General features: G+C 36.0%; 1 protein-coding gene across 1 annotated transcript; it reads right to left on the reverse strand.

Annotated features, from left to right (window-relative positions):
- Positions 1–27,570, reverse strand: chinmo (Chronologically inappropriate morphogenesis). The gene is made up of 6 exons (XM_071592495.1): positions 27,350–27,570; positions 26,850–26,993; positions 12,890–13,158; positions 9,037–9,982; positions 4,682–4,942; positions 1–1,963 (listed from the first exon to the last, which is right to left on the reverse strand). Exons 2-6 carry the CDS (start codon positions 26,965–26,967, stop codon positions 1,656–1,658), a joined length of 1,902 nt encoding a protein of 633 aa, XP_071448596.1. The 5' UTR covers positions 26,968–26,993; positions 27,350–27,570; the 3' UTR covers positions 1–1,655.
- Between the last annotated feature and the right edge of the window lie 146 nt (positions 27,571–27,716).

A 27,716-nucleotide genomic window follows, 5' to 3' on the forward strand; every position in this document is an offset into this window, starting at 1 on the left:
ATACTTTTATATATATATAATATATTTACTTTATTTTATATATATTTGTCTGTGTATATATTATATTATGTATATATATATATAGAAGATCCATTGAGGTATTTCTGTTATCCTGATTGGTTTCTCAATAAAAATCGCACAAGGCTGTCACTTGCCAAAATTACTTCCCCATGCCTTAAGGTGGGACAGCACACTGGTTAAAGGATCTGACCAGACAGAACACTGATCATCAAGGGTGGAGGAAGGGATTAAAAATAATTGGGTAGGAGGGGAAGGAGTAATATGGTCTTCATGGTTAGGAAAAAGGATAGGTGAGGAGTGGTGGGGAGGGGCAGGATATGGGGAGGTGTGTGCTTGGGAATTTAATATTATTGGCAACAATGAGACATAACGGAGGTCTAGGAATTTGGATAGTGATGCAGGGGGCAACAAAATCACTGGATGCAGTGACCGCATAATTCTTACTGTGATATGTGGTACAAAAAAGGGAAAAAAATAATGTATAAACCTGAGTTTTCGCTGTAAGCATCTGTAAATATATAGCAATATAATAATATTGAGGTAATTAGCAGTGGAGCTCCGTGATCTGACACGAGGATAATGTGGAGGGTATTCATGTGTTTCTTAGAGGTAGATAATAAGAGATTCCGTTTTCTCTTCCGGATATTGTCTTCTCCTCTTGGAAGAGGTATTCCTGGGATATGAGGCCAGCTGAAGGGATAACAGGGAGGTGATGTCTAGGAGGGAAGTACGAGACAGGAGGCTGTCGTCATCAAGGGGGATTGCTTCTGAAATGAGCGAAAGAGCACCTTGTGCAATTTACTTTAACAAGTGCTCCCTCGTGCTCAGCTTTCTATGCCATCCCTATTCCCTTACTCTCATTTTGCCATGAATGCTTTTTAAGCCAACACCAACATCAGGCAAAAAAATAATACGTAGTTCCACAGCCGTTAACTTCAGAATTCATTCAATCCCTGCCGTATTTCCCACAGGATTACAGCCACTAGGTTTGTGCCATGGAGGTAATTGTAACATCCCTGCAAACCACCATGGACAAGGTATGTACAGTGGGAAACAGGACAAAGAGAGTAGCTGGGAGGTTTCTGCCTAAGGGCAAGGAAAAGGGAGTAGAGGGGGGGTTGATTTACGACACCTGATTTCTCAAACACAGCGGAGAGGTAGTTGCGATGATAACAGAAGCTGTTCCTTATTGGATCATTATATCCCTAATTAATACATGTCCCTTCAATTCTTCACCATTAATTCCTTGTTACACGTTAGATAAAAAAAGTAAGTTGAAACCTGAGCTGAGTTGCATGGCAAAAAAATTGTGACATTAATCATAGCATTTCACAGGCAACCTCATCATAATTGTACTGAGGCAAAACCTACATGCATGGGCCACCCGCCTGAGTCGTGGGAACCCGCCTGCCCCCAAATGTAAGAAGTCCCGAGGTACAACATTTAGACTCTCTTTTAAATTGGAGAGTATGACGCGATGCTTGCAGATTCAGCAGTAAGTTGAACCCAAGAAGACTCAAGGGGCTGGACATGTGGTGGGTTGTCTCCCATTATCGATAAAGGACACCACTTCCCATTTTGACTTGCCCCAACAAGAGGTTTTGGGGATAGTCCACTGCTCTGGGCCCATTTTTTTACTGGGTACTCCCACCTCCCCCACTGTGGTTGGCCACCTGCTGCCCTCCACTACCCACGGGGTTGCCAACCTGCTGCTGCTGTTGCTGCTGCACTGCAGCTGCTGCTGCCTGCTGGAAGGCCTTGAGACTTAGCTCCGTCTTGTGTTCTCTGGCTATATGGCGTCTCACTGTGTTGTTCCGAGTGAAAGTGCGAGAACAGAATGGGCAGGGTACCCGGATGCCCTGATGTCTCTGGCGGATGTGAGCTCGAAGGTTGGTTTCATAGCCATAAAGACGCTCACAGAATGGGCATTTTAGTTTCTTCCCTGTTTTGGAAAGAAAGAGACACTCAGTGCTAAAATCAAATAAAAAATGCATGTTTATAAATTAAAACACCAGGATACTCCAAGGATAAACATAAGATAATGCTCCTTCCCATTTTGGAGATGAAATGGAAATATGGTTCATAACTAGTGAATCCCTTAAATATGAAATAATATTTGAAGAGACCTGTTTGTTATACATTACTTATCCTTGAACTAGTCCTATATAAAAACAAACAAATTACTTGTTTTTATGCATGCTCTATTTACAATCCAAATTTTAGCTGTGCAGCTTGAGGCCAACATTTTTGTTACATGGAATTTAATTGTTTACTTACATGGAATACAGTATTACTTCATTGGAACAAGTGGTGAAATACATTAAGATGCTCTAGCAAAAGATTTGACGGAGGCCCTATTCATTTGCTGTATCACATCACTATAAAAAAATTGGCATGGTCCTCATATTGTACATAATTAAAACTTTCTATTGATAGTAAACGTACACAAAAACTGAGGAAAACTGGTGTATATTATTGGTAGTCTATTGCTCAAGTTGGCTTCTTCATGGACATGTATGAATATCATGTAATGAATATCACATTTTTTAGCTTCATCTAACAAGACACAAACTGAAACCCTTAAGTACACTAAAACTGTTCTTCAATACCACATACTTTCCTCCTCCCTTCATTCCATTCAACATGCCTCTTCTTACACACCCACACATTTCAAAGATTTTAATTGATAAATAGATTTCCTGTCCACATTTTTGTCTTCTCTAGCTCAGGTCTCGAAAAATATTTGACAATTGAGATGATGCTTTGCACCTATGCACTGTGTTCCAGTACTCTATCCAAATGAATTTTTGGTATTTTGCTTTCCCTTCATTCCTAGAAAATTCTCAGATATTTTTCACCAGCACTTTCATGGTACACAGGTTTCCCAAGCTGTGGTGTTCATCAACCATGATTTTTTTACCAAAAAATAGTTTATTTAGAATAAATTATACACAATTTTTATGACATTTCTTTTGAACATAGGATTTGTTTAGCTTGAATCACATTTTCTGTTGATTATTTTCAGATGGCAGGCATCTTGACAATGGATACTGAGAGAAGAAACCTAATCTAATTAGCAGACTACCTTTATTAATAATTTAAGTTTAGCTGATTAGCAAGTAAATGGAGATTTTATGCACTACACAACTATGATTGAAGATCATTAGAATTCAATCTTTGAAAATATATCTCTTGAAAAGCATGAAATATTACACTTCATTCAGCCATGAAATCTTACAATGCCACAAAATATTATTGGAGCAAATGACCTCATTCATCAAGGCACCTCAAAACTTAATTATTGAATATTATTTCTTTACAGTAACACTGCAGCTTGCTTTATTTTTTACATACACTTTATGTACACATCATTTAGATAAGAACAACATAATGAGAGGGTTTGTTCCCAATGGATGATATTAATCTAACCCAACACATTTTACTCCCTGATTATCAACATTAACGCTCATACAAGCAAGAAACAATAGCACTTAATTTCAGATAAAAATCCCAGAAGAGTAGAATCATTGGGGGAAAATGATGGCATTTTACCAATGCATTTAGATCACTAGAATATGAGGTCTAGCCAAGAAATACGCAAACTTGTGCACTCTGGCAGCCATGACATGGACTATAGCCCCGCCCACTAGTGGAGCTAGTTGCCTAAGACCCAATGAGCCGTCTGCACTGGGCAGATCATCCAGCTGTGCATATGGTGCCAGTTATGTTAGTTTCTATTGTCCTTGTTTTTACTGTTCGTCGAAAAGGGAAATTGACAAAGTCAGAGAGCAACAAATCAACATCAAGTTTTTGGTGCAGTGCGGTAAATGTTATCAAGAAATGACAAATGCTGAAAGCTGTTTACAGTGATAAAGCTCAGAAGAAAAAATCTATTTTCAAGTGGATTAAATCAAACCAAAAAATCAAGAAAAAGCTGTTAGCGAATTAAAGTCATGCTCCTGGTTTTCTTTGATGTTGAAGGTGTTGTTCATCACGAATTTCTTCCTGAAGGATAAACAGTAAATGCTGAGTTCTACCTTACAGTTCTCAAGCAATTCAGAGATTGCATACATCATGTGCGACCAAATTTGACTCAAGGATGGATCCTTCACCATGACAATGCACAAGCACTTTCAGCATTGATTGTTTGCCAATTTCTGGCAAAAAATTCAATCACCATCCATGATCATCCTACTTGTTTGCCAGATCTCGCCCCATCAACTTTTTTCCTATTCCCAAAACGCAAAAATGTGATCAGGGAAGACATCACTGGGGTGATGTGGACACAATAAAGCAAGAAACGACGAGAAAACTAAAAAGCCTGACTGCCAGAGGACTTCCCCTTGGAAGTCATCTATGACTGCCAGAGGACTTCCAAGGGGAAGTCCTCTGGCAGTCATAGATGGCAGTCATAAGATAGAATAAGTGCATAGCAATGAAATGAGAGTACTTTGAAGAGGACAAAATCGATGTAGAGTAAATTTTGCAAAATAAAGTTGTGGCCTCAGTTTGCGTATTTATTGGACAGACCTTGTAAATTTTCACCTCAACAAATTTCCAATCAATTTCCTTTTTCACCTGGCAATGTTGGTTTTCTGGAAACTCTAATCGCAATATGACCAACAACGAGCAATGAGAGGAAAGATATAATGGAACATACCATCAGCAGTGGCCGTGCTGCCAGACTTGTGGCTGCCCTTAGCTCCCCCACCCGTTCCTCCTGAGTTCCACAGGGCAGCAGCTGCAGCAGCTACAGCAGCTGATGTCGGGCCAGCAGTAGCATGTAATGGCTGCGCCCCCCCACCTTCAAACCTCCCCCCTCCACCCTCACCCTCGCCTTTCACAACTGCCTCATCAGTTGGAGCCACTCCTCTCAGCCACCCTACTCCACCAATGCCAGGCTCACTCTTTATGCGTAGATCTGAAATAAAATACCACAAGTTTCATTACTAATCAAGAAATCACAGACCATAAAAATACTTAGCCACAATGGCATTAACTCTTAGGCCAAGTTTTATTATGTCTAACTAAACTGAAGGCTAACTTTTACCAGTGGTTAAGACCAAAACTCAGTTTTATGACCGCTAGCTAAGGTAAAAACCAACCATTGAACAGCTCAGTAACGGACATGCAGTATTGCTATGGATACAAAGTTTACATTCACAATGAGCAATCTTATTTGTTTATAACATTGGATGTCATCATCTCCATGTTAGGTTAATGTTAACGTTGAATAAAAATTTGATTAAACAACACATTGATTGAATGCAAGTGAACCTGATATTTTTCATGTGTACGCTATCGCTAGAGCTTTTTGCCAGTCAGTGCACAAAAATCGTGGTGTTTTGATTCTAATTTCTGAATATTTTATTCATATTCCAATCGGTTTATTGTACGAATTTCTCAATGAAGAACAAAACTGTTGATAACCATTTGAAACCTGTGCTGCCTGTTTTGAAGTGGATACAACTGTTTTTAATGTATTGTCTATTTATTGTTTGACTAACATTGTGTTTTCCTTACCAAACTAATAAAACTCTTGGAAATAATTCATAGGTCAATCCATTACCCTTGCATAATAATGACAGGAGACTTCAATGGTAATTTTATGGATGATTCTGAATTTAAAACAGAAGTTTTGGATTTACTAACTTCATTTAACATCTGTGCTGCTAACAGTGAACCTCCTAGAGTGAGTGCTAGTTCTGAAACGATTTTAGATAATCCATTGACTAATATCAACCTTGAACTTGAGCAAACAAATATCATTAATGCCCACCCGTCAGATCACTACTTTCTTCTTTCTAAAATTGCTGTGTCCACATTCAAAGAAATTAAACAATACTGCACTAAGTATTTCTCTGATTAGAACTGATCACGTTTTGTGAATTATTAAATACCCATAGGGTGTCCAATTTGTGTGCTTTGAATATTTCTATTCCATCTATGCACACTGCTTTGATATCTGTTTTCCCATTGTCCTGAAGCATACGAAAATTAAAAGCTCATCTGTTAAATATTAAAGTTGGTGGGTCTCAGATGAAATTCATTGGTTTCAAAGAAAATGAAAGATGCAGCCGCATATTACAAAAACAAATCAAATCCAGCTGACCATCAGGAATATTCATTACTCAAGAAAAGTTATCACCAAACCTAGCAGGGTGTCAAAAATCTTTCAACAACCATTGACTTACCAATGCAGAAAATAAATCTAAAGAGATCTGGAAAATTATCGACGAATCCAAGGGTACAAATTATTTACAACAAGACCTTCAACTACATGACTCTACTGGAAATTCTATTTCTGATTACTCTTAAATGGCCTCCATTCTGTATGATATCTACCTATCCCATAGTTTCAGTCCATTCAGCTAATTATTCTCATATTCCCAACAAATGTAATTCATGGCATCAATTCCCCTGTTCAGTTATGGAACTGACCAACATTATCACTAAATTTCCTAACAAATTTAGTCCTGGATTAGATGGCATCTCATGGATAATCATAAAACGTCAGTTAATACCATTGAAGATCAGCTGTTATTTTTAACGAATGAATCCCTAAAAATTGGAAATTTTCCAAGCTCTCTCTTAAATCAGCCAAAATAATGCCATTATTCAAAGGCAAAGGTTGCAAAATGGCCATGAATTCTCATGGACCAATATTGCCGTTGAACCAGTTGGGGAAAATATTTAAAATAGTAATCTACAGTCAACTAATACAATATCTTGAATGCAAAACCTATTCTCCAAGTAAGTTAACCATTCCATGTACTCTTTATTCTCTTCTACTTTAATATTTAACTTAGCCTTCATATTTCTTGAGAACAACATCCCTTTGGTCAGCCCTTTAAAGCAAAAATGTTAAAAATAACCACTGATAATGGATATCCCTGTCACACTACCCTTCCTATTACAGCAAAACTCAATTTTCCCTCTTCTACCTTTACTTTCCCCATATGATAAGAATTTTAACGAGCTCTCTCTGGCTCGAGTTTACTCCAATATTCTACAACACTTGATAAGCTTTCACTATCTGTTCTGTTGAATGCCGCCTCAAAATCTACAACACCCACAAACATATCCTGACTGCATTCTATGTTTCTGTCTAATAACATTTTCACAACAGCAGAGGCATCAAATACTAACCTACTCTTTATCAACCTAACCTGATCTTCACCTAGATTGCTGTTTGTGCAGTAATTTAACTTTGAAATGATAAATGTCCTGGTCTACATCACATTCCTTGCTAACTAAGTTAATATGTAGTATTAAAATTTGTCATAAATAAAATTATGGTAAAATGCATTCAATCATTTAAAATTTTCCTTCAACTGATAACATATGATAAGCAGTAAAAATATTCTGGCATTTTGAAAATACACAAATGTGCACACACATCTAAAACACCTATCTCTAAATGGCTTCTCTGACTACATCCAGTGTGACAACACCACATTCATTGAAACAGTTAGCAAACAGATATTGTAGGAATTTTACAAATTATAGAGAGAACTTATGTTAGTTAGAATTATGGACATAGAAATATTAATAATGAATAATGGAATCCTACTTCAATTAAAATTTTTTAAATCATGATTAGATATTGTTTAAACACTTTTGTTAAGTAACACCAAACAGCACACTTATGCATTTAAAAGTGTCATTATCCTTACACTTTTGAAAAAGTGCATACTGTCAATTTTCCAGTTTTTCCTAAGATGAACTAAAAAATTCAGAAAGTTGAGAAAACAGGTAGATGGAGCCATTGTCAATTTTTTTATTTAAAACATTTAAAAATATGGCTAGGGTGGCAATATACATTTTTTCTAATTATGTATTCAACGTTGCATACACATCCAAATGAACCCTCGGAACAAACTGTCACAGTCCAGGGACAAACTGAGGGCATTGTGAGGCAATGTGAATATTATATTAAAATATAAAAGTATTATAATAAAAAAACTATACAATAATATAATGTAACCCATTTTTTCTAACTACTCAAGAAAATTGAATGTAAACAACGAATTAACAACTAAAATGGCTGAGGTTATATATCTTTGTTTTTTACTACATACTTCCCATCGGTCATTTGTTTAATTTAGGAGCCACAATCAAAGTCCTTAAGTTTTCTTGAATGTTGTGAATGGCCATTCAAGTTTTACAATACAACTTTTTTGGAAAGATGGCATTGTATGATTTCTGATGAACTTTTTCATTCAATAATAACTGAATGCTAAAGTTGTGGAAGACAATGGAAAAGATTCGAAAAAAAGTCTTCCTCAGAGAAAGAATGAAAAAAAATTTTAGTGGATGGGAATGTTTATTTGTTGAGCAAACTTTGGTCACTAACTTTCTAATTCATTGATTAACTTTCTTCAAGTTTTGCAAGTCCAGATAATGTACATGCTCTCTAAGTTATTCACTCTCTGTAACATCTTTATAATTACCATTGATTAACAGCCATTATTTAAACCTTCAAATTAATGTGGGCAGCATTCATTAACGATAGGTCTACTTTAATGAGTATGAATACCATGGGACCTAAAAAGATTCTTGAATATTCAATGAAACAACTAAAGGTAGAACATAGAGGTTTGTTTACTTTATGGGAGGGTACACCTTAATAAGCACTAATCCTAATACATAAGTGAAATATACATACTTATGGTATTTCCAATAAGGTTTCGTAATCCAATTAAAAAAAATTTGTATTTTGAGGGTTACGTGGTTAGAAACTTCTGGTCAGTAGATGAATGCTCCACCTAATGTATGCCTCCCAGACTGTCCTTTAAATATACTGATATGGCACTTACAACATGAGATACAATAGACTGGCATTATCAACAGCCCACACCATTTGAACAAGTAGAGAGGGTGAGAGCAGTATGGGTCAAATAGCATAATTTCCTATTGAGTAGGTAGGAATGAATGAAATTTATGCTCAAGTCCAAAATTACAGGTTTTTCCAAAAACTTTCATTGACAGAATCAAAAATAATTTCAAATTTACCTTCAGGACAGCTATTTCCTCCACCATCAATTTCAGCAGCTTGGCTTTTACCCCTGTCTCCCTGATCATGAGATGCAGCTGCAGATGATCCAAATGGGGGCGACACTGCCCTTGGCTGCGTGGCTCCAGTGAATGAGGTAGAGGATGCCCCTCCGCCGCCTCTTTCATCCCTCTGCCCACTACCTCCCCCGCCATCACCTGAGCCAAGTGGTGTAGATCGATGAGGTGAGACAAGAGCCATGGGCATTTTGTCATCTGACGGTCCGTGTGTCTTACATTCCCTGAGGACAGAAGCTCGTATGCCAGGAGAGGCTCCCTCGGCTCCCGGTGATGGCGCCGGTGCTGGCACAGCCGGAGGCGTGGTCCCACCATCACCGGCAGGACTTGATAGAGGGCGGGGCCGGTGGTGATCCACCGATGCCCCGGTGGTTTGCACGGGTGGGACACCACGGGGCCTCTTACGGTCGTGGGCTGAGGTCACGAGAGGTGATGAGGTAGAGGACGAAGATGATGAAGAGGGAGAGGATGAGGGGGGCGGAAGGGGAGCTGTTGCTGCAGGGGATGACCCTGGGTTGCCTGCACGGTCATAAGGTCGGTACTGTGGGACAAAAGGTGAAATCACCGAGGAGTAGGGGGGGGCAGCGGACGAAGGAGTGGCAGCATTTGATGTGGCGGGGGCAGCAGGAGCATGCATCAGCTCTGCATCATACGGGGGAGATCCTGGGGGGGATGAGGGTGGCCCTGGCCTCGACGAAGATAGTCTTGGCTGCTTCCGTGTGGTGGGCGAGGTTTCGGGTGCTGTGGGATGGGAATGGGCATGATGGGGAGGCATATGGTGGTGGTGGGTCATGGGGGGGTGGTGCTGATGGTGCTGGGGTGCAGGGTGCGGAGACTGAGCTCCATGATCAACTGTCAGCCTCTCATGCTCTATTGATAGGCCCTTCACCTGTAAGCATGCAAAATATAAAACTTGTATTAAATGCAATGCATTTGGTCTAGCATGCTAATTAAGCAATGACATTAACTCACTGACATTTTAAGTGTTGTTCTTAATTGTTAATAATAATGATGGATACTTAATGTCTGCTAAAACATTTCAAGTTGGTTAACAGCTGCGCTTAAGGAAGACAAAATAACTTCTTGTTATTAATATTTTATGACCTTTTGTCTTTACTTTCAAATAATACTCACCCTCAATCTTTGCCTTTCACAATGCTTCTTGCCCTCCACATTATCAATATTCCATACAGCATCTGGCCTTTGTTATCTTTCCTTTCCTATGATCATTCCATTCCTAAAACCTTTACTGGCTTCTCTTTGTTCTTAATCATTAACTCCTTATGTCTTTTAGCCGTAATCCTCTACTATGTATTTTTTATAAGTAAAGTACTATGTACTTTCAACTAAGAATTTTTCAATTGATTTATCAAAAAAATTGCACAGAGATATGCTTAACAATTAAATCTCATTTTATTTATCATTTCCTGATTGGTGTTATTTAGCAGCTTTATTCCTAGCACCAGCAAATTCTTAAAATCCAGAATATTCAATGATAAGAATCTAAAATGTCTGCGTTATACTGACTGTTAAGGTCTCGCTGAAGAAATATGGCATGCCTCTTACACCCTTACAGAGCAATATTTTATACGTTTTTGTAAATCTATGTATACATATACTATCTGCACATTTAGTCCAATGTGGTTGTGACACTACATATGTTACATGGTCACAACAATTGTTTGAACACCCGAAAAAGTTCAAACGTAGCCAACGTTTCTTGAAGAAACGTAACACAATAAAACCAGCAATAAGGGGGGAGGGTCATCATCCAGGTAAATGGGTGTTACTTTTCAGTGCAACTTCTCCTTAAAATGAAAGAGCACATTTTTTGGCTATGAACTATGGTACATGAGAAAACCACTTTTGAAAATGCCCCAAGGGTACAATGACATATATTTCTGTAACAATTTTATAGCAACCACTGGATGCACTACACTAATATTCCAAATTTCAGTGGTTTTATTTATTCCATTATCCTTGCTTTTATTTTTTGACTATTTATATTAGCTTAGAGTGAACTATTTCACATAGATACATTACTATTGGTACCAGCACTATGTCAGTTTTTTTTGCATAGGATGTTAAATTTTGACTTAACTTTTTTGTTATAATACCCTCTTCTCTTTGATTATTAATGCAATTTTTATATTTCATTCCCTGCCTTTAAGTTTTTCCACATGTTACTTGTGTTATTACATCTTCTAGGGTGATAGGTGGAATAAGACTCATGTTTCATTGAAATATGATACCTGGGGTCCTCGCCTTGCAAAATGGCAGGGACATCTCGTACTCCACTGACTATCCACCTTCTGGACCTAGATGTTTCTGTTTTAGTCATGCATCTATCACTGTTAATATCAATAGCAAAGACAACATTTTGAAGCATTCACAGTTGCCATACCATTGTTGATTGCATCCTAAATGATGTCGCATTGAATTTCAGGAAATCATTATTTAATACCAAGAACATAAGGCTTATTAAAGACAGAGATTGCTCCTAAAATATTGGAAGTAATATGCAGCATTGATAAAAAATATAAACATTTTTGAAAAATTGAAGTTTTAACAAAATATTTGCAAAATAAACCAATAGCATTATAAAAAGCAATCCACATCACAAAAAACTGTTCTGAATAATGTCATTTTTATTTTAAAGGGGGATTTATTCCAAAATTTTCATGCGCATACCATATTTGCTTATGCATAGGTCAAGCCTTAAACACAATTTCAATAAAAAAATATCAACAATCTATAAATACGAGTTATTTATGGTTTGATAAAAAAGACGTTATTTGAGATGAGAGTTTAATTGCTACAAGGACTCATTCCAAAATTCATTTCTTTATAATAATAATGTTATGACTTTTCTCACCACAGAAACTATTTCTGCCTGCTTGTAGCAGAACAGTGATGAAAAATTCACAAACAAACACAAACTGACAACACAATTCTAGCAGTACCAATACAACTGATCAACTGGTATTTAATTTCAGGAAGCCGTAAAAAATATGTAGTATTTACAACAATAAATTCTTTTAGCCCCAATTACTTCAGAATATTCATTGGGCCAGGTATAATAATAATGAATTCACAAGGTTAAACTAAGCAGTATTTAACCCTTTTACTGCTGTGACTGTACCTAGTATGTTTGCATGGTAGGCTGCTGAGAATGTACCTTTCCATTCTCTCAGTGGTGCACTACCATACCTTGAAATTTTATTGAACTCATGCTCGTCAAAACAAATTAATAAAATTTTTCCATTAAGTAAACAGTAAATCTATATTATTTTTGTTACTTAGATTGTTATTATTATTCCTGATTATTATTAGATTATTTTATTATTTCTGGAAAAATGAAGTTTATGGAGACAAGATACCCTTCCTTTCCACCACATGTGAGTGAGTAAGCTGCAGGCGAAGGGTTAGTAATAAAAAGAAAAACTAGGGCCCACTTATACACAAGATATGTAAAAAAGGAAATTAAGTACATCTTTGGAGGTTGACCTATACTCAAGATTGACCAAAACAGAAGCATATCTGGTATAGTTTTACCAGTCAAATCAGTATGCTTATAAAACATGGCCACCCATTTTTGCTGAGGAGAAAAAAATGATGAGCATCGGCAAAAATTGCATTTACTATCCATTTTGAGCAATATTATTACTTACTGCAGAGGCACTGCGATGGTCCTTTGCCTTAACTATATCCATATTTTGTCTATATAAGGGGAGTATTATAATTTAAAAAAATAGAATATCAACATTTATAAAAATCCACTGCTCAGCACACTCACCTGCAAACATTCTGCTGCCTTAAGAAAACTGGACAGGGAATCTTGTGAAACGTGTACCTCTCCCCTGTACATGAATTGCAGGAGGGCAGCTAAATTGGCAGAGGACGTTCCGTCGAGAATGACCAGGAGGCCTGGGGGACAACCACCCCCCCCTCCACCACCCATTCCCCCACCTCCCCATGCCCCACATCCTGATGCTCCTTCAAACAGTTCCTGAAAATGTTTGCTACATGCTGCAAGAATTACTCGATGAGCCCGAAACGTTACTCCTGAAAAGACAGGAGATAAAAGCTATATTAATGAGGAGTCTTACACTTTCCTGCAGCTTTGAAAATTTTGAAGAAACAAAATTTTAAATACTAAACCCAATGCTACAAATGACATGATAAAATACCTATCTCAACAAAATAAACATTACAAATTTTCTAATTTTGCCAATTTGTTGCATAGACAACATTGACTGACAACACTGACATCAATTAACCCTTATTCAAGTATATCCTGAATATAAATTCATAATATAGCAATGCCAAATTTCAGCATACATACTTGTGTACAAAATGTCCACCACACTGGTACAATGATTAGGCCACAAACAAATATGTCAAGTAAACAAATGTGAATAACACACTTAAGCCCCCACAACTCTCAGGTTTTGAGATTTTGTTTCATTTTAGAATAGGAATCAACCTTTCTATTAGAGTAGTTATGTAATCCTAAGTTCTAAGAACCCTATCAAGCACAAACATGCAAAGGGAAAACAACACTACCCCAATCAAAATTATATTTATGGAATCTCTACACATACTAAATGAAAGATTCAGAACTTAAGACAAAGGATGAAAAACAAAACAACATTGAGCCCTATTGGCAAACAATGAAAAAACACCTAAAACCAAAATTTATCTTCAAAACCAAACACACAAAAGGTTTCTCCGAATATGTTAAGGAACTCAAATATCATCATTTCAAAATGTAATATTCATTAAAAATTATGTATACGTGTCAAATTTTCCTTCCTTGAAGAAATTGGTGCTTCAATTAAGCGCACACACACATGCATGTGATTAAAACCATTATTGAATAAACACAGGTTCCACTTTTTCATACACTGTAGAGGGAAAACAAAAAATATAATCCTCAACTGAAAAATCTTCAGTAATGTGAGATAAAGAAGAACTTCATAATGCCAACAATGAAGTAAATAATGTTGCAAATTGCAAACATTAGCATAGAGTAACAATGCAATCGGCAAGCAAGTTTATACCTAGAAAAATATATAGGCAGCTTTTAACAGTGAATAATAACTCAGAACCATTACAGAGCAATATCTTATATTAGGTTGTAACCCTCAGCAACAATCATGATGACATGACCACTCAAATGACATATCACATAAATTGAACAAAGTTTGGTATATCAGTTATTGCGGTTCACCAGATTTCTACATTTATTGGTTACTTTATACCACCCACAAATTATTTTCTTACTTCTAAACTTAAATACACAATAACACAAAAATATCTTCAATTATAGAAATCATGAACAATGTGCAATGATATTCTTTTGCTTTGTTTATAGTTAGACTTTGCCAGCACAGGAACTGACTTGGCATCCAAACTACAACGTAAATATTGATCAAAAAAATTGATAACTTTCAGCTTCACTTCTGAATTGACACAATAATCATCACTCAAGTAATCTAACTTATGTGTAGTATATCATTTTTATCCAAGAAGTATCGTAAAATTTTCTGATGAAGAAAATGCCAATTTCATTACAGTGATACATTTTGAAACTCCCAGTAGTCTCCTAAATCATCACTACATTTTGCTATCATTTAGCACTTAATTTTTCAATCTGTGCAGCATCAATATTCTATCTAGGAATAGCTTCATTATCAATTATGTTTGTACACTGGTTTGCATTAGGGAGCATGCTAGGTCATTACGTAGAGCCCCCAGCTTCACCCACATTGGGTGATATTTTAGGTACCATATCTTCCTTAGAAATCACATGCAGCACAGAGAAAGGAACCAAGACATGTGAATTTCACAAGCTGCATAGGGTTTATTAATAAGAGAACTCTAACCTATCCCACCAAACCCATCTTTAGATGAATTACTGGGACTGGCGTATCTTTACAAAACTGCATTGTGGATTAACATATTCTTACAATTGTGAGTGACGATGTTATGATTTGACGGTAAGGCATACATTAAATTATAAATTTCATCATACATATTTTTTTCATTTTTATGTTTAATGTGTAATTAACCAATGTGGCTCATCTCCTTCTGGCTATGTGCGCCACAAAATGCACTATTTCTATCCTCTATGACGTCGTATGATGCCTTTCCTCTGGTGTCATCTATTTCTCCTTTGGTGGGTCAAATAGCTCCCTAAAGCCATCTTCTGGCTGAAGAATCGGAGCACTTGGTTGCATAAACCTCTGCAGATTTCAGCACAAATTAAGTTCCCTCGATATCTCAAGTGGTTAGAGCATCAGCTCGGCAAGTCGAAAGATTTGTGGTTCAAGTCTTGGTTAAGGAAATATTTTTGCACTTGCGATCTGCTTGATTCCACCTTCCCCCCTCTTTTCAATGTGTTCCTATACCTTTTCCATATATTTATTTCCATGTGAATGAATATTTGTTCACCATACGGTAGGTTTGTGTGTCTGAATGTGTGTGTGTGTATATACACGAGGGTCATCCGGAAAGTAGTACCCGTTCGTGCCGCATGAAGTGCTGACGACGCGAGTAGCCGCTGGACGAGGTCAGATAGCTTCAGTGGCTTGTCTGCCTTCTCTGAGCCAAGTTGCGTGACGCTAGCATTGCCTGTGTTGTTTCTGTGATTGTTTACAATGTTTAAAAAAATTGAGAACGCCGCCAGTTGTGAAGTGAGGGCAGTGATTAAATTCCTCAATGCAAGAAACGTTCGCCCATGTGATATTCATCGCCAATTAAAGGAGGTGTATGGAGACAATGTAATGGACGAGTCGTCTGTTCGGCGGTGGTGTCGCAACTTCAACATGGGGAGGGGGAACACACACAACGATGAGCGTTCGGGGAGACCGTCTGTCATTACAGACCAACTGGTGAGCTCAGTTGACGAATTCGTGAGGAACGATCGGCGCGTCACAATTGATGACATCTGTGAGCATTTTCCCAATGTTTCTCGAACAATTGTTCATGAAATTGTTAAACACCATCTGCATTATGCAAAAATTTGTGCAAGATGGGTCCCTCGCGTATCGCAATGAGCTGGCGGCGAAGGACTATGCAGCAGGAATACAGAAACTTGTCACACGTTATGACAAATGCCTTAATTTGCTTGGAGATTATGTTGAGAAGTAGTTTAAAGTATCCTCTTTCAAATAAAATTTTTTATGTTTGTTAATATTTACTTTTGTCTTTTTATTTCACGAACGGGTACTACTTTCCGGATGACCCTCGTATATTCACACATATATCAGGGCAGGGGGGCCTGTGCCAGTCATGGTTTCCCAGGAACATCTGGAACCTGAAAAAATCACACAGGATGGGTAAAGGGGAGAATTCCCAAAAGGCTTGCCTGGGAATCGAACCCCCACTCTCTGGTCAGTAGTCCAATGCTCCCCCCTAGACTACAAAGACCCTTCCATGTGCAGGCATAGGTGTTGTTTATGCATCTTCATCTTTAGGTGAGCGCTCCAAAGCAATTTATTGAGAAAAAATTTCCAGATGAATAAAATTTCAATGCGCATTGTCAAGTTGTATCTTTGCATCATGTTCTACAATGTATTACTTCCAAGCATGTGTCCCAGCAGGAAAGACTAGAATTGTAGCTAAAATCCACACCCATGGCAATTCTACCTGCCTCTGTCCGAAGTGCTTTGATTCCCCTCCAAGATTTTCTTCACGACTTGTGGACCTCGAAATGTGAACATCTAGCTCTGATATAGAAATATTGGAGAAAAACAAATGTGAACCTGGTTCACAGTGCAAGGGGTCTTCTTTGAAAGAAGTGGAGAAGGAAGATATATTATTTTTAACACCTAAAGTAGTATTCCAAACTCAAATAACCCGCTGAAAAAACTAGCCTTTGGCATTTTTTTCTTATTTGGGTCTACATATTCATGCGAACAATCATATTCAAGCTTGAACCTTGTGAAGAGTAATTTGAAAAATCTTATTGATGAGAACCTGGAATCGTGCCTGAACTAAAAAAAAAAACACAAAAACTTGATTTCACCAAACACTCCAAGAAGTTGTAAGGCCATTGTTCACATTAGCAATTGTCAGTCTGTCATAATTAAATTTCATGGATACCTTAAAATTTAATTTTATCAATAAACAGTATCATTATTAGGTATGATATCAAGTTTTACTCCATGTACCTATAGTTTAATGAAGACAAAATTTTAAGCAAAGTTTATTAAGTTAATTTTAGGAAATGCTGTTGAGTGAAAGAAGATGAATTGCTGAGGATATAGAAATGCATGATACGACAGTTTGGACATAGAGGAGATAGATTAAACAAGTAAACAAGATGAGTTGATATGAGAGAGTTGGAAGGGGTCAACCTAAGTCATCTCAATCAGATCAAGGACATTTTTAGCAAAGGCTAGCTAAAGAGTACACTAATTAACTCAGTAAAAATGTACCTACCTATATATATTAAGTCTAAAAAATTTGGCTCTCAAAAGAAATTTCATTTGTTGCGCAGTTGATATTTGGCTCTTCGGACAAAAATGTTTGCTGACCACAGAGTTAACAAAGTAAATAATGTGACTTTTAAGTGGTAAGTATTGAAGTAAAACCATGTGACTAATGGGCCTATTTATAAATTTTACGTAGGCCCATTGTTAGTTTATAAGTCTCCAGGAATTACTATCACTTGGCATGAGGTAACGAAGTTTTTGTCCTTTAATGATGAGTTTTTCATGAACTGGGAAGTTTCTCCCAATTTTGTTCAAATTTTAAATTATTTTTTTCTGATACACTAACCAAATGCTCACATCATGTTAAAGTGGGGTTTAAATAACTAGAACTAGCCGATGATTAGCACTCTTTCATAAATATATATCATTTAATTTATTTAAATAACTGCTATCCTTTTCAAGGCAAGACTGGATACATGTTTGATTCAAGTTAGGTTCAGTATAACGGTGATAGCTAACCACTTTTTGCAGTTAGCAACACTCATTCTTAACGAAAGATCTGGTGCTTTCCCGGCGTATTAGTTGGGTGAATTCTTCTCAGGTCTTCCACCGGGTCAATGGCTCGGTCAATTGACCCGGTGGAAGACCCGAGAAGAATTCACCCAACTCATTCTTAACATTTCCCATACCCCCTCTTTGATCACCTAAACCCATTGGAATCAAAGGTTACTGCCAACTGATATTTTTTCAAATAATATTGAAGTACAAAACACTTCAAGTAGCCCACAAAACTTGGAGAGGTATAAGTATTCTTACCTACCAGCAAATAAAATACAGGACGATTCATATTTTCAGAGTATGGTAAATCCTTTTCACTCTCCAACTATCTCCTCAATTTCAATTTATCCATGTTTTTTCATATTCAAAAGAAAGCCTCCAAACATTTGTGTAGGTGAATGTTTTTTAAGACTATATATTACCATACATTTTTGTGATAGCATGAGGAAAAATTTATCTTTAAGTATCAAATATCCTACCTGCGACGTAAGTATAAAACGGTAATCATTGCCTACTAGCACTATTGCACTTACTATTTTGTATTGTATTAAGTTTGTGATAATGAGTCACAATTCATGAGTTTCAACAAATAACTAAGAATTAAAATATACTACAAATTACGGAACATTAGAAATCAAGCACAATTTTGCCACACTGGAAATTACAGTATTTACAGCCAGGCATTCCAAGGCTTTTTTCAGTTAGAGAGATTCACTGAGATATTTTTAAATTCATTAAAAGTCCTACCCACGAAAAGAGTAGACTTGGCATTAGACTAATTAAATACACTCGTTAGATTCATTGCTTTAACTCAAATATTGCATTTTAAATCAATTTTATCAGGATCAAAGATAACAAAGTTGCACCATAATAACAGTTATACCAGAGAGAGCATGAAAAGGCTGCTAAATTAGCTTGTTCTATTCATTTCTCAATGTCAAAAACTTTATAATTTTGAATTATTTGTCATGCGCATTCTCCAGATGATGCCTCAACCTAATTAATTCCAAAGCCATTACCCTGACAGAGCAAGGACTATAAAATATTTTCATTAATTGGCCTGCCAGTCTAATCTAGGCTCCACAGCATCCAAACTCCTATTAGTAGGTGCCTCCTTAACTCTTCCATGAGCAGCAATATATTTTTATTAAAGAATCACTTTATTTACATGCATTCAACAGAACTGCCTAAATGTTTCTGGCAGGGAGTTTACCCCTCCAAAACAAACGGAGTAAGCCAGTAAGGAGGAGACTGATTTTTAGGCTATTATTTACCTCTTTTATTTTGGAGTAACAATTATTATTAAGAGTCATATACCACCAAGGCAAATTTTTAATAGACCCAGGGACTAGGCACGGCTAAGCCCTACCAAAAATATTGATAATGACTTAACTCCTTAATTACAATAATTCATTTTTTAGCTCTACATACTTCCTATTTTCCCTTCATGCCATCCAAAATGCCCAATATTTTTCACCCTCTACTACCTTTATCTAAAATTTTTCCCTCTATCATTCTTCCACAGTATTACATTCTCTATTATTAAAACATCCCATTATCTCTCAGTATCTCCTACATCCACTCTCCCTGCATTCCTTGCCTTTCTTCCAAAAACCTTTTTCTATCATAACTCCCAATCATTCATTTTTTTCACTTTCATTTTCCGTCTTTTCTATCCCACATTTAGAAAGCTTCTAGTCTACACTCATCATCCAAAATGACCAAATTTTGGAGCCACACAAATTTATGGTTTACATCAATATTTATCTTTTCTTCGCATCTTTACCTTAGGTGCTTTGTCTGAACTCCCTCCTTTTTTGCAATGATTTTTCAAATTCTTAAATAATGATATTCCTTACTCAATACCCTTACTAATTTAACCATTTTCATTCAAAACACATTCTAAATAAGTGAACTTTACTTCTACTTGCTGTAGCATACTGCACTTTAATTGGTAACTTAGTTTTCCTGTTCTTGAGAATCTAATAATTGTCATTCTTTATAACCGATTTTCATATTAATTATCACACTGCGCTAGCACTCACAAAATGTGCAAGGGAAAAATAAGTCACTCAGTCAACCTGCTCAGCAGTATCTTTTATTTTGCTACCATTATCTAACCTGCATAGGCACTGCAGGGTTTGAATGTTTCCCAATTTTACAACTAATATCAAACAATCAATCAATTTGGATTGAGTAAAACCAGCAATTAGCCTACATTTTCACATACAACAATTGAAAAAGTAACCATAGGAAAAACTGTTAATGAACAATGCTGGATGAAATTTAACGAGGCATTAGCAAATCAAGGATGATTTGCTGTACTCCCCAGATATGAACCTTTCTCTCTTTGACAACAGCTGTTTTATTAGCTGGCTACCATGTTGTGCACCGCAGAATCAATTAAAATAAATCAACTGATTGCATCTATTGACATCCACAGATGGGACATTGACTAAGTAAGGGTCTGGAAAGTTAACATTGCTAAAAATGTGCCTATGTAGTATATTCTTACACCCAATTTAATTACCAAGCTAAATTTACAAGAGACTTTTTTCCAGAACCTCTTAGAAAATTTTAGGGGCTCTGTTTTAATTCACGTAGATATGGTAGATATTTTAGTATTCATTCCTACGCACTGTGTGGTACAACTTTCATGGATTTTGCGTATGCCACAAGAAAGTATGCTGATTTACATTTGAGTCGTTATTCTTTGTAAATTAATTATCTTCAGAGAAGAGTACTGGGTTACTTTTTAACTAACATTATATAAACATGAAAGAACAAAAGCCCTTGATCTGAGTTCAAAAGTTATGGCTCCCCTGATTATAGATGCCAAAAGGGTAAGAGTTACACACTTCCCTCACCGATCAAACAACCTTGGATAAGGGAGGATAAAGTAGGTTTCTGATGCTTAAGGAATGCTACCGTTCTTCAAGCTTTGGAGTTGGGTTTTCTGAAATCACTTCACCAAGCGAATTAAAGGAACATTGCAAAATCATTAGTAAGCTTCTTGAGAACTCTTGCTACCATCTTGCTTTCATCTTCACGTTTACCATGCCACCCTAAAACATGTATTTTTTTACCTGTAAAGCGAACTAAATGTGGAGGTTATTAAAAACATACATGCCACTATCAAAATACCATTAAATAGAACTAAATTCAAAAGACTGAAATCAAATTCGTGACCTTCTGAGCTGCATACAAGCTCATGAATTCAACCATTATTAAATTATTATTAATTTTGAATAAGTATTCATAATTAAAATATTAATGAATTATCTAACATCGTTTGTGCACCACCAATTAATAGGCAAACAAGGAACATCCCTGAAAACTATTACTTGTTTTTTGTGCACCACAAAATTACCTTCAGTTAACATAAACTCCATTTTTTATAGCATTACCTCTTCACTTATGCGTGTTTCACACATATTCCAAAAAGGCTTCTTCCCAAATGAAAGGATTCCAAAGGAAATCTTCCCATTTACACAAAATTCTCCATTTCAATTTTACTACATTTTTGCAATTCTCCCCAGCAACTGTATAATAATTCACCATATCGTGAACTTGCCAGACAACTTCAGAAAATTCATTAGAAATAGGGGGTAAACAAAACAAGGATTACATAATACATTCATCAACAATTTGCTCAACCAAGCATACAAATAAAATTAACGATTTATCTTAAATATGTTGAGGGAGTATTCCTGGGTTGTAGAAGGGAAAACCAAAAAGATATAGAACATTTTCATCATCAAACAGAAATGAAATTTAATTTAACCAACATGGAGTGATTTACTCAAAGTACACAATGATATCTAATGTAAAGGACTGATAATTTTAATAATAGTAATTTCATTTTTGTATCAGCAACAATTTAGTCATTCCCTTATTTTTTTTTCCTTGCAGATAAAATTATCATGAAATATTAATTACTCTCAAAACTAAAAACATCTCTGGATGGAATATTTAAACAGATATTTAATGTTCAGGCAAGGCCAATTACATAGGTGAGCAGGGGGAGAACTTTTATGCCCTTTTCACGTGCTATAAAGCCAATAAAATAAGTTCATGTGGTGTCAAAAGAATTCATACTGACACTGATGAAAAAAATAATTGAACTTCTGCAACAATATAATGAATGCCAATAGTATCTACACACCAGCAATCTCTAACTAACTCTCCTAAAGGCATGGTTTTCAAAGAATCAATGATCAGCCTCAAAACTGGCTGGTAAATTTTTAAATGACTATATCCTACGGCAGATGCTGGGAAGTGACTGACTGGGATGCATACCTCTAAGAAAGGCTTCTTACAATGAATGAATAGCACCCATGGGAAAGGACATCTCCATTATTACCAAGTATCTTATGGAAAGAGAACCCAGTGCACTGGGAACACAATAAGCCATTGTAGGCATCCCGGGGGCTGAACCAACAGAGTTTACACAACATCTGTACCCAGTGCACGAGTCGAACCCACAACCTTAGGGTTAGAAGGCAAGTGTGTCACTCACCTGCCTAAACTGGCAGGATCTTGAACATTTTAAGTTAAATAATGTACGGTAATACTTATGCAAATTCATGAGAAAAGTAGTATCCCCCTCTTAAAAGGATATAGATTTAACTCTCATTTCCTATCAATTAATTTCCCTTTTTGTTGTTCCTCATTTCAATTTCCAGTCACTCCCAGGTATTACCCCTCCATTTCTTCCTACCTTCTAATGTATTTCCCAGGATTTTGTTTACCTGAAGAGCTCATACCTTACGAAACAAGTACAATACATGAATTATAAACAATTAATTTGATTCGGTCTCAGCAAAAACCAAGACAAAATGAGTCAACTGCAAATCTTGAAAAAAAACCTAATTGCTGTAAAAAAATCATGGGTGTGAAAATAAGTTTCAATGTAGAACTTGCAGGGCTGTAATATCCCAAATTTTTCAAGATGAAATATTTTCCACCAAGAAACACCTGAGATCTTCCTCCCTCTTCTTTAACATCTTCAGACTGAATAACACTGGTATTCCACCACCTGTACTGATGTATTAAGCCAATACCAGATCAATATATTTTTTGATAAGAAAAAACAAGATTCTTAGACAGAAGATACCTGAAATGTCAAGTGCTGTATTCACACTACATCAAAACAAAACCAGAAATTATACCCTTTCATTACATGCAAAACCCAAGAGTCCAAATGCATCACCATGCATAATCATACAGAAGTTGGTTTATATTAGTTTATTATTAACTGGCAACAGTAAATATTTTGGCATCAGTTAAAGAAACGTTGCCAAATAAAAAGGAGATATGAATGTCATCATCCAGTTTTTCAAATGTTTGATATACCCAGGGTCAATCAGATATTACAAATCAAATCTCAAGATGATTAAAAATCAAATTATATACTAAAACTCTTGAATCACTACTCTCTTGCTTTTATATGAAATTTAAAACAACTTCCCCTTTGGAGAAACATTCACTGACCAAGGAAATATTTTGACACTACCACTCAAAGGGAACTGCGAACATTTCTGCAATTTCATGTCATTTTATGATCACAAGAAAATGAAGACCTACGTGCCATAGTGAAAATGGTTACAACAAGAGCATTGTTCAAGAGGAACGTTATGAAAGCGATGAGAAAAAATATTTTTTCAAAATAAAAGTGATATTTATTGTTATTCTCTCTCTTCCTCTCAGTGCATCTAGCAAGATGAAGAAATACATGACCACTGTAAGAAAATGACCTGTATGTTATTATAAGGAAAAAAACAATTGTGTACCCTTCCACCATGCAAACATTTTTAACTTTTGCAACCCAAAAGACCTCAGAATGACAAGTCAAAGTCACTCTGATTCTCAAAACATTATGCCAGCATTGAAACCCTGATGATGGGAACAGAACTTAAAATTTAAAATATATTTTATACTTGCAAAATAGGATTGTTCACAAAATTCAACAGTGAAAAAGTTTTCAACCTTGACTGGAACTCTTGCAGAAAGAGAAATAGCCAAAATCCAATTTTACGGAATGAATTCATAAAAAATTACTGAAAAGGAAGTTGGTTGTGGTTTATCATGAACGCTTGGGGTACATAACGTTCTTCATTTAGGGGTACTTAGGATACTCTTTGATTGATGGTAGTTAAGAATCAGAACTTCTTTTACTCCAACACTCTTAATAACTTTACTCCAATACTCACAAATATTATAAAACTTCTTAAATATAAACACTTTGTAACGCATTAAAATCAAACCAATAGAGCATTCCGGACATTGTTTCCCACCGAAATATTACAAAACTTGATACCTTTCTTATTATAAGCATGAAGGTTATTGTTTAAAATATTCCTCTGTGGGTATGATTCGCAAAGTTGCCCCAGCATACATTATATTCTTTTAATTATTCAGGAATCAAAAATGAGAGAGGGCAATCCCAGAGCAAGGGAAAAGAACTTGAAGAATGTAACTGCAGGAAAAGATATACAAAGACTTCCATTGTTATCCCAAACACTCTTAATCAATGATATTCAATACACTGAGTCTTCATTAACAGAATGACAAATTTAGCACCATGTGCACAGTTGAAGCTTGATTTTGGGGTCATTCCTACCACAAATTCATTCACAAAAAAAGACTTTACGCACATCCACTAGGTTTTATTAATATGGGGGCAAAGTTCTTATATCAGTGCAATGTTAGTCCTATTAATACATGTAGTGAATTCCTATCGACTATCTTTGCTAATGCACTACCACTCAACAATTTAAGAATTGCCACATTGTAAATTTGCAAATTAAACAATGCCACCCCCCTAAAGCACCCATGAATGTACAACTATCAGTACAACTATCTTGAACTGTCAGTAACCTAGAGCATTCTTGATAAGCAAGACCTGTTAGTTATCTACCTCCAACAAAAATTACCTCATGACAAATTTCCATGAATGAAAGCTATAATATGACCAGGATACTTAACTGAATTTGCACTCCAATGATGCATTAACACTAAAGAAGCCAGCTAAAAGATATATCCTTTGTTCAATTGGTAAGGGTTTGGCTTAAAGAGGTTTTACTGAACAAGCAGTGAAGTAAAATGAAAAACTTAGAGAAATGTTTTTTGATTCAGTTCTTTTGCAAATCTAGCTACTATGGAAAATTCCTGAAATTATTCACGAACTGTTTTACCAGGCATCTTTATCTGTACAGGACCAATCACATGATTGAAATGCAAACACTTAATCATTAATAAAATAGCCAACAACTAAAATAACACCTTTAAATTTAATTAATAATGCTGGACACGGGAAGCTTGCTTAAGTATTTTATTTATAAAGTTTGTTAATGGCTATTTTATGCTCAATGAGATGAATTTAAAAATGCCTGTGACATTTTCACTCCAAGGTCTTGCTGAAGAGATGAGAGAGATCCTTGCTCTCTTTTGGCAGTGTATTTTCTATGTTTATATAATTTCATGATTACATGAATTTCCTCCATAGCCATTGACACCCAAATATTTTCCATGGTCAACTATTCGTTGAACTGCGAGAAAGTGTAACAAAATGAAAAAGTCACCATTTAGGTCAATGGGGCTTACATATGAATGAAACTTGCCAATTCTCCTTAGCATGAATAAACTCCCTTTATGGCATTGACGACCAACAGTTCATGAAAGACCACTTTTGAAAATGCCAAAAAAGCTCTTGGCACACTTGGAGTGTCGCTACACGCTTTGTCATTACAGGACTTATCATGTACTTGGGCAAACGTTTAAATGTAAAACTATTAAAAAAGGCACATTAACCGAAAAAGTGTCTGGTCAATAGCTAAAACTAACCTCTTCAACATTTTCCCGTCATTGGTAATTTCCAGGAACTTTTGCATTTCTATTGCACATTCAACATCACAGTAAACCATCACTGGTGACTAATGACTAGGTCATACCACGAAAAATTAAAAAATAGTGAATGAACACCGTAGGCTATTAAATAATTATCCCTCTCCAGTTTATCTGACATATCTATAATCGGGCAATTTGAATAACAGTGAGCATATTGATTTAGAGTCAGTAATTAAGAAAATTAGACCCATGAAAACACAGGAATGGAAGAAAAACCAAATTCCATGCATGCTACTAGTGTTTAGAAATGTATTCAAAATTCACTAAAAAATTAGGTAAATAGGAGTATAATATGGCAAAAAGCTAAAACAGCGACAAAAACTTCTTTTGGCTGTCGTGGCACTGCAGTTCATAGTGATGAGTTCTGTTATGAACTTACGCCGCCAATGAACACCACCACAAATAATTACACACACATCGAGTCGGCAATCACACAAAAATTGAATAAATAAAAAGTAATTAAGGGTCATAACCAGTGATTTCACAGTAAAAACGGCGAATACGCTATATGTAGTCATGCATTTCTTCAAACAAATTAATAATATACTATTTTAAACGTATTTGCAAATATCCTCGCAATTCTGTCAAACACACACACTCAACCCATTTCAGAGATTAACGATTCCAAAATTATACAAATAAATTAAAAACCATAATCCTCGCTATTTCACTATTATATTGTTTACGTACGAAATTTAATTGACTGTTTGGAGGCCATTATAAATATTGCGAATTCTTAAATATCACGTTATAACAAAATGTGGCCACCGTGTGCAACAAAAACTAGTACGGTAACTTCCCCGGTAAATATCACTTAATTTAATCCCCATAAACATAATTTCCACTCACCTTCACAAAATAATGTCACATCTGTTAGGCTTTCTGATTTGTATAGGTTTCCAAATGCGGTTGCCAAATTACTGCCAAAACTGTTCCATTTCAAACAAAATTGTTGTTGCGAATCCATTCCTGGTGTTACATGGAATGTTTAAGCTGAAAAAAATAAGATTCGCTATATATGCACATAAAACTGAATGACCTTCAAATGCGTTTGCAACTTTTATACACATAACTAGCAAACATTAGAACAAACAGAAGCTGAAAAATAATTATTAAATTGTATAAACCTCAATGTGGAGCCTTATATCACCCAATCACAGAACCAACTTCATTCGAACGGCAAATTAATTGCATAGAGCATTCAAAAATAAATATTTTTTGAAAAACGACTCATTTCACAAAAATAAGCCTACATTTCGATATTATTTCATGAAATACACCAATAATTACGAATTCCATTCAGTAAAGTTCATTAAGAGTCATATATTTCATGTCAAGTGCAACCGTACCATTCTGTCTCCTTGGCAAATCACCTGGCCATAAAAAAATTGCACGGTCCAATACGTCCGAACTGAATATTCCATACGGTTAACTATCGATCCAAAGCCTGTTGCACTGCGTAATGCACAACTTCTTATTTCAGATTTAAAGTCATTAGAGGACAACAACAACTATTGCGAAACGCCATCACTTGATATTAACGAAAGGCATTCACTTGCAACCATCTTGACACGATTCATGCAACTGCGATGTAACATTCTGCCCCCTACATGGGTACTGTAAAATTTCGGAATTTGCCCTAAATTAAGAAGCCAAGTCCCAATTTAGCAATTACAGATACCACTGCGGCAATTATATATCAACGAAAAACAAACT

The sequence above is a fragment of the Hetaerina americana genome, unplaced genomic scaffold, assembly GCF_022747635.1.
Source record: "Hetaerina americana unplaced genomic scaffold, ioHetAmer1.1.p SCAF_5, whole genome shotgun sequence".
In the NCBI taxonomy this organism is placed as follows: Eukaryota; Metazoa; Arthropoda; class Insecta; order Odonata; family Calopterygidae; genus Hetaerina; species Hetaerina americana.

Coding starts and splice junctions, on each gene's coding strand:
- chinmo (XM_071592495.1), bottom strand. CDS start 26,967: ATGGATTCGCAACAACAATTTTGTTTGAAATGGAACAGTTTTGGCAGT. Junction 13,159..26,849: donor TGTGACATTATTTTGTGAAG/GTGAGTGGAAAT, acceptor CTGTCTTTTCAG/GAGTAACGTTTCGGGCTCAT. Junction 4,943..9,036: donor AGGAAATAGCTGTCCTGAAG/GTAAATTTGAAA, acceptor ATTTTATTTCAG/ATCTACGCATAAAGAGTGAG.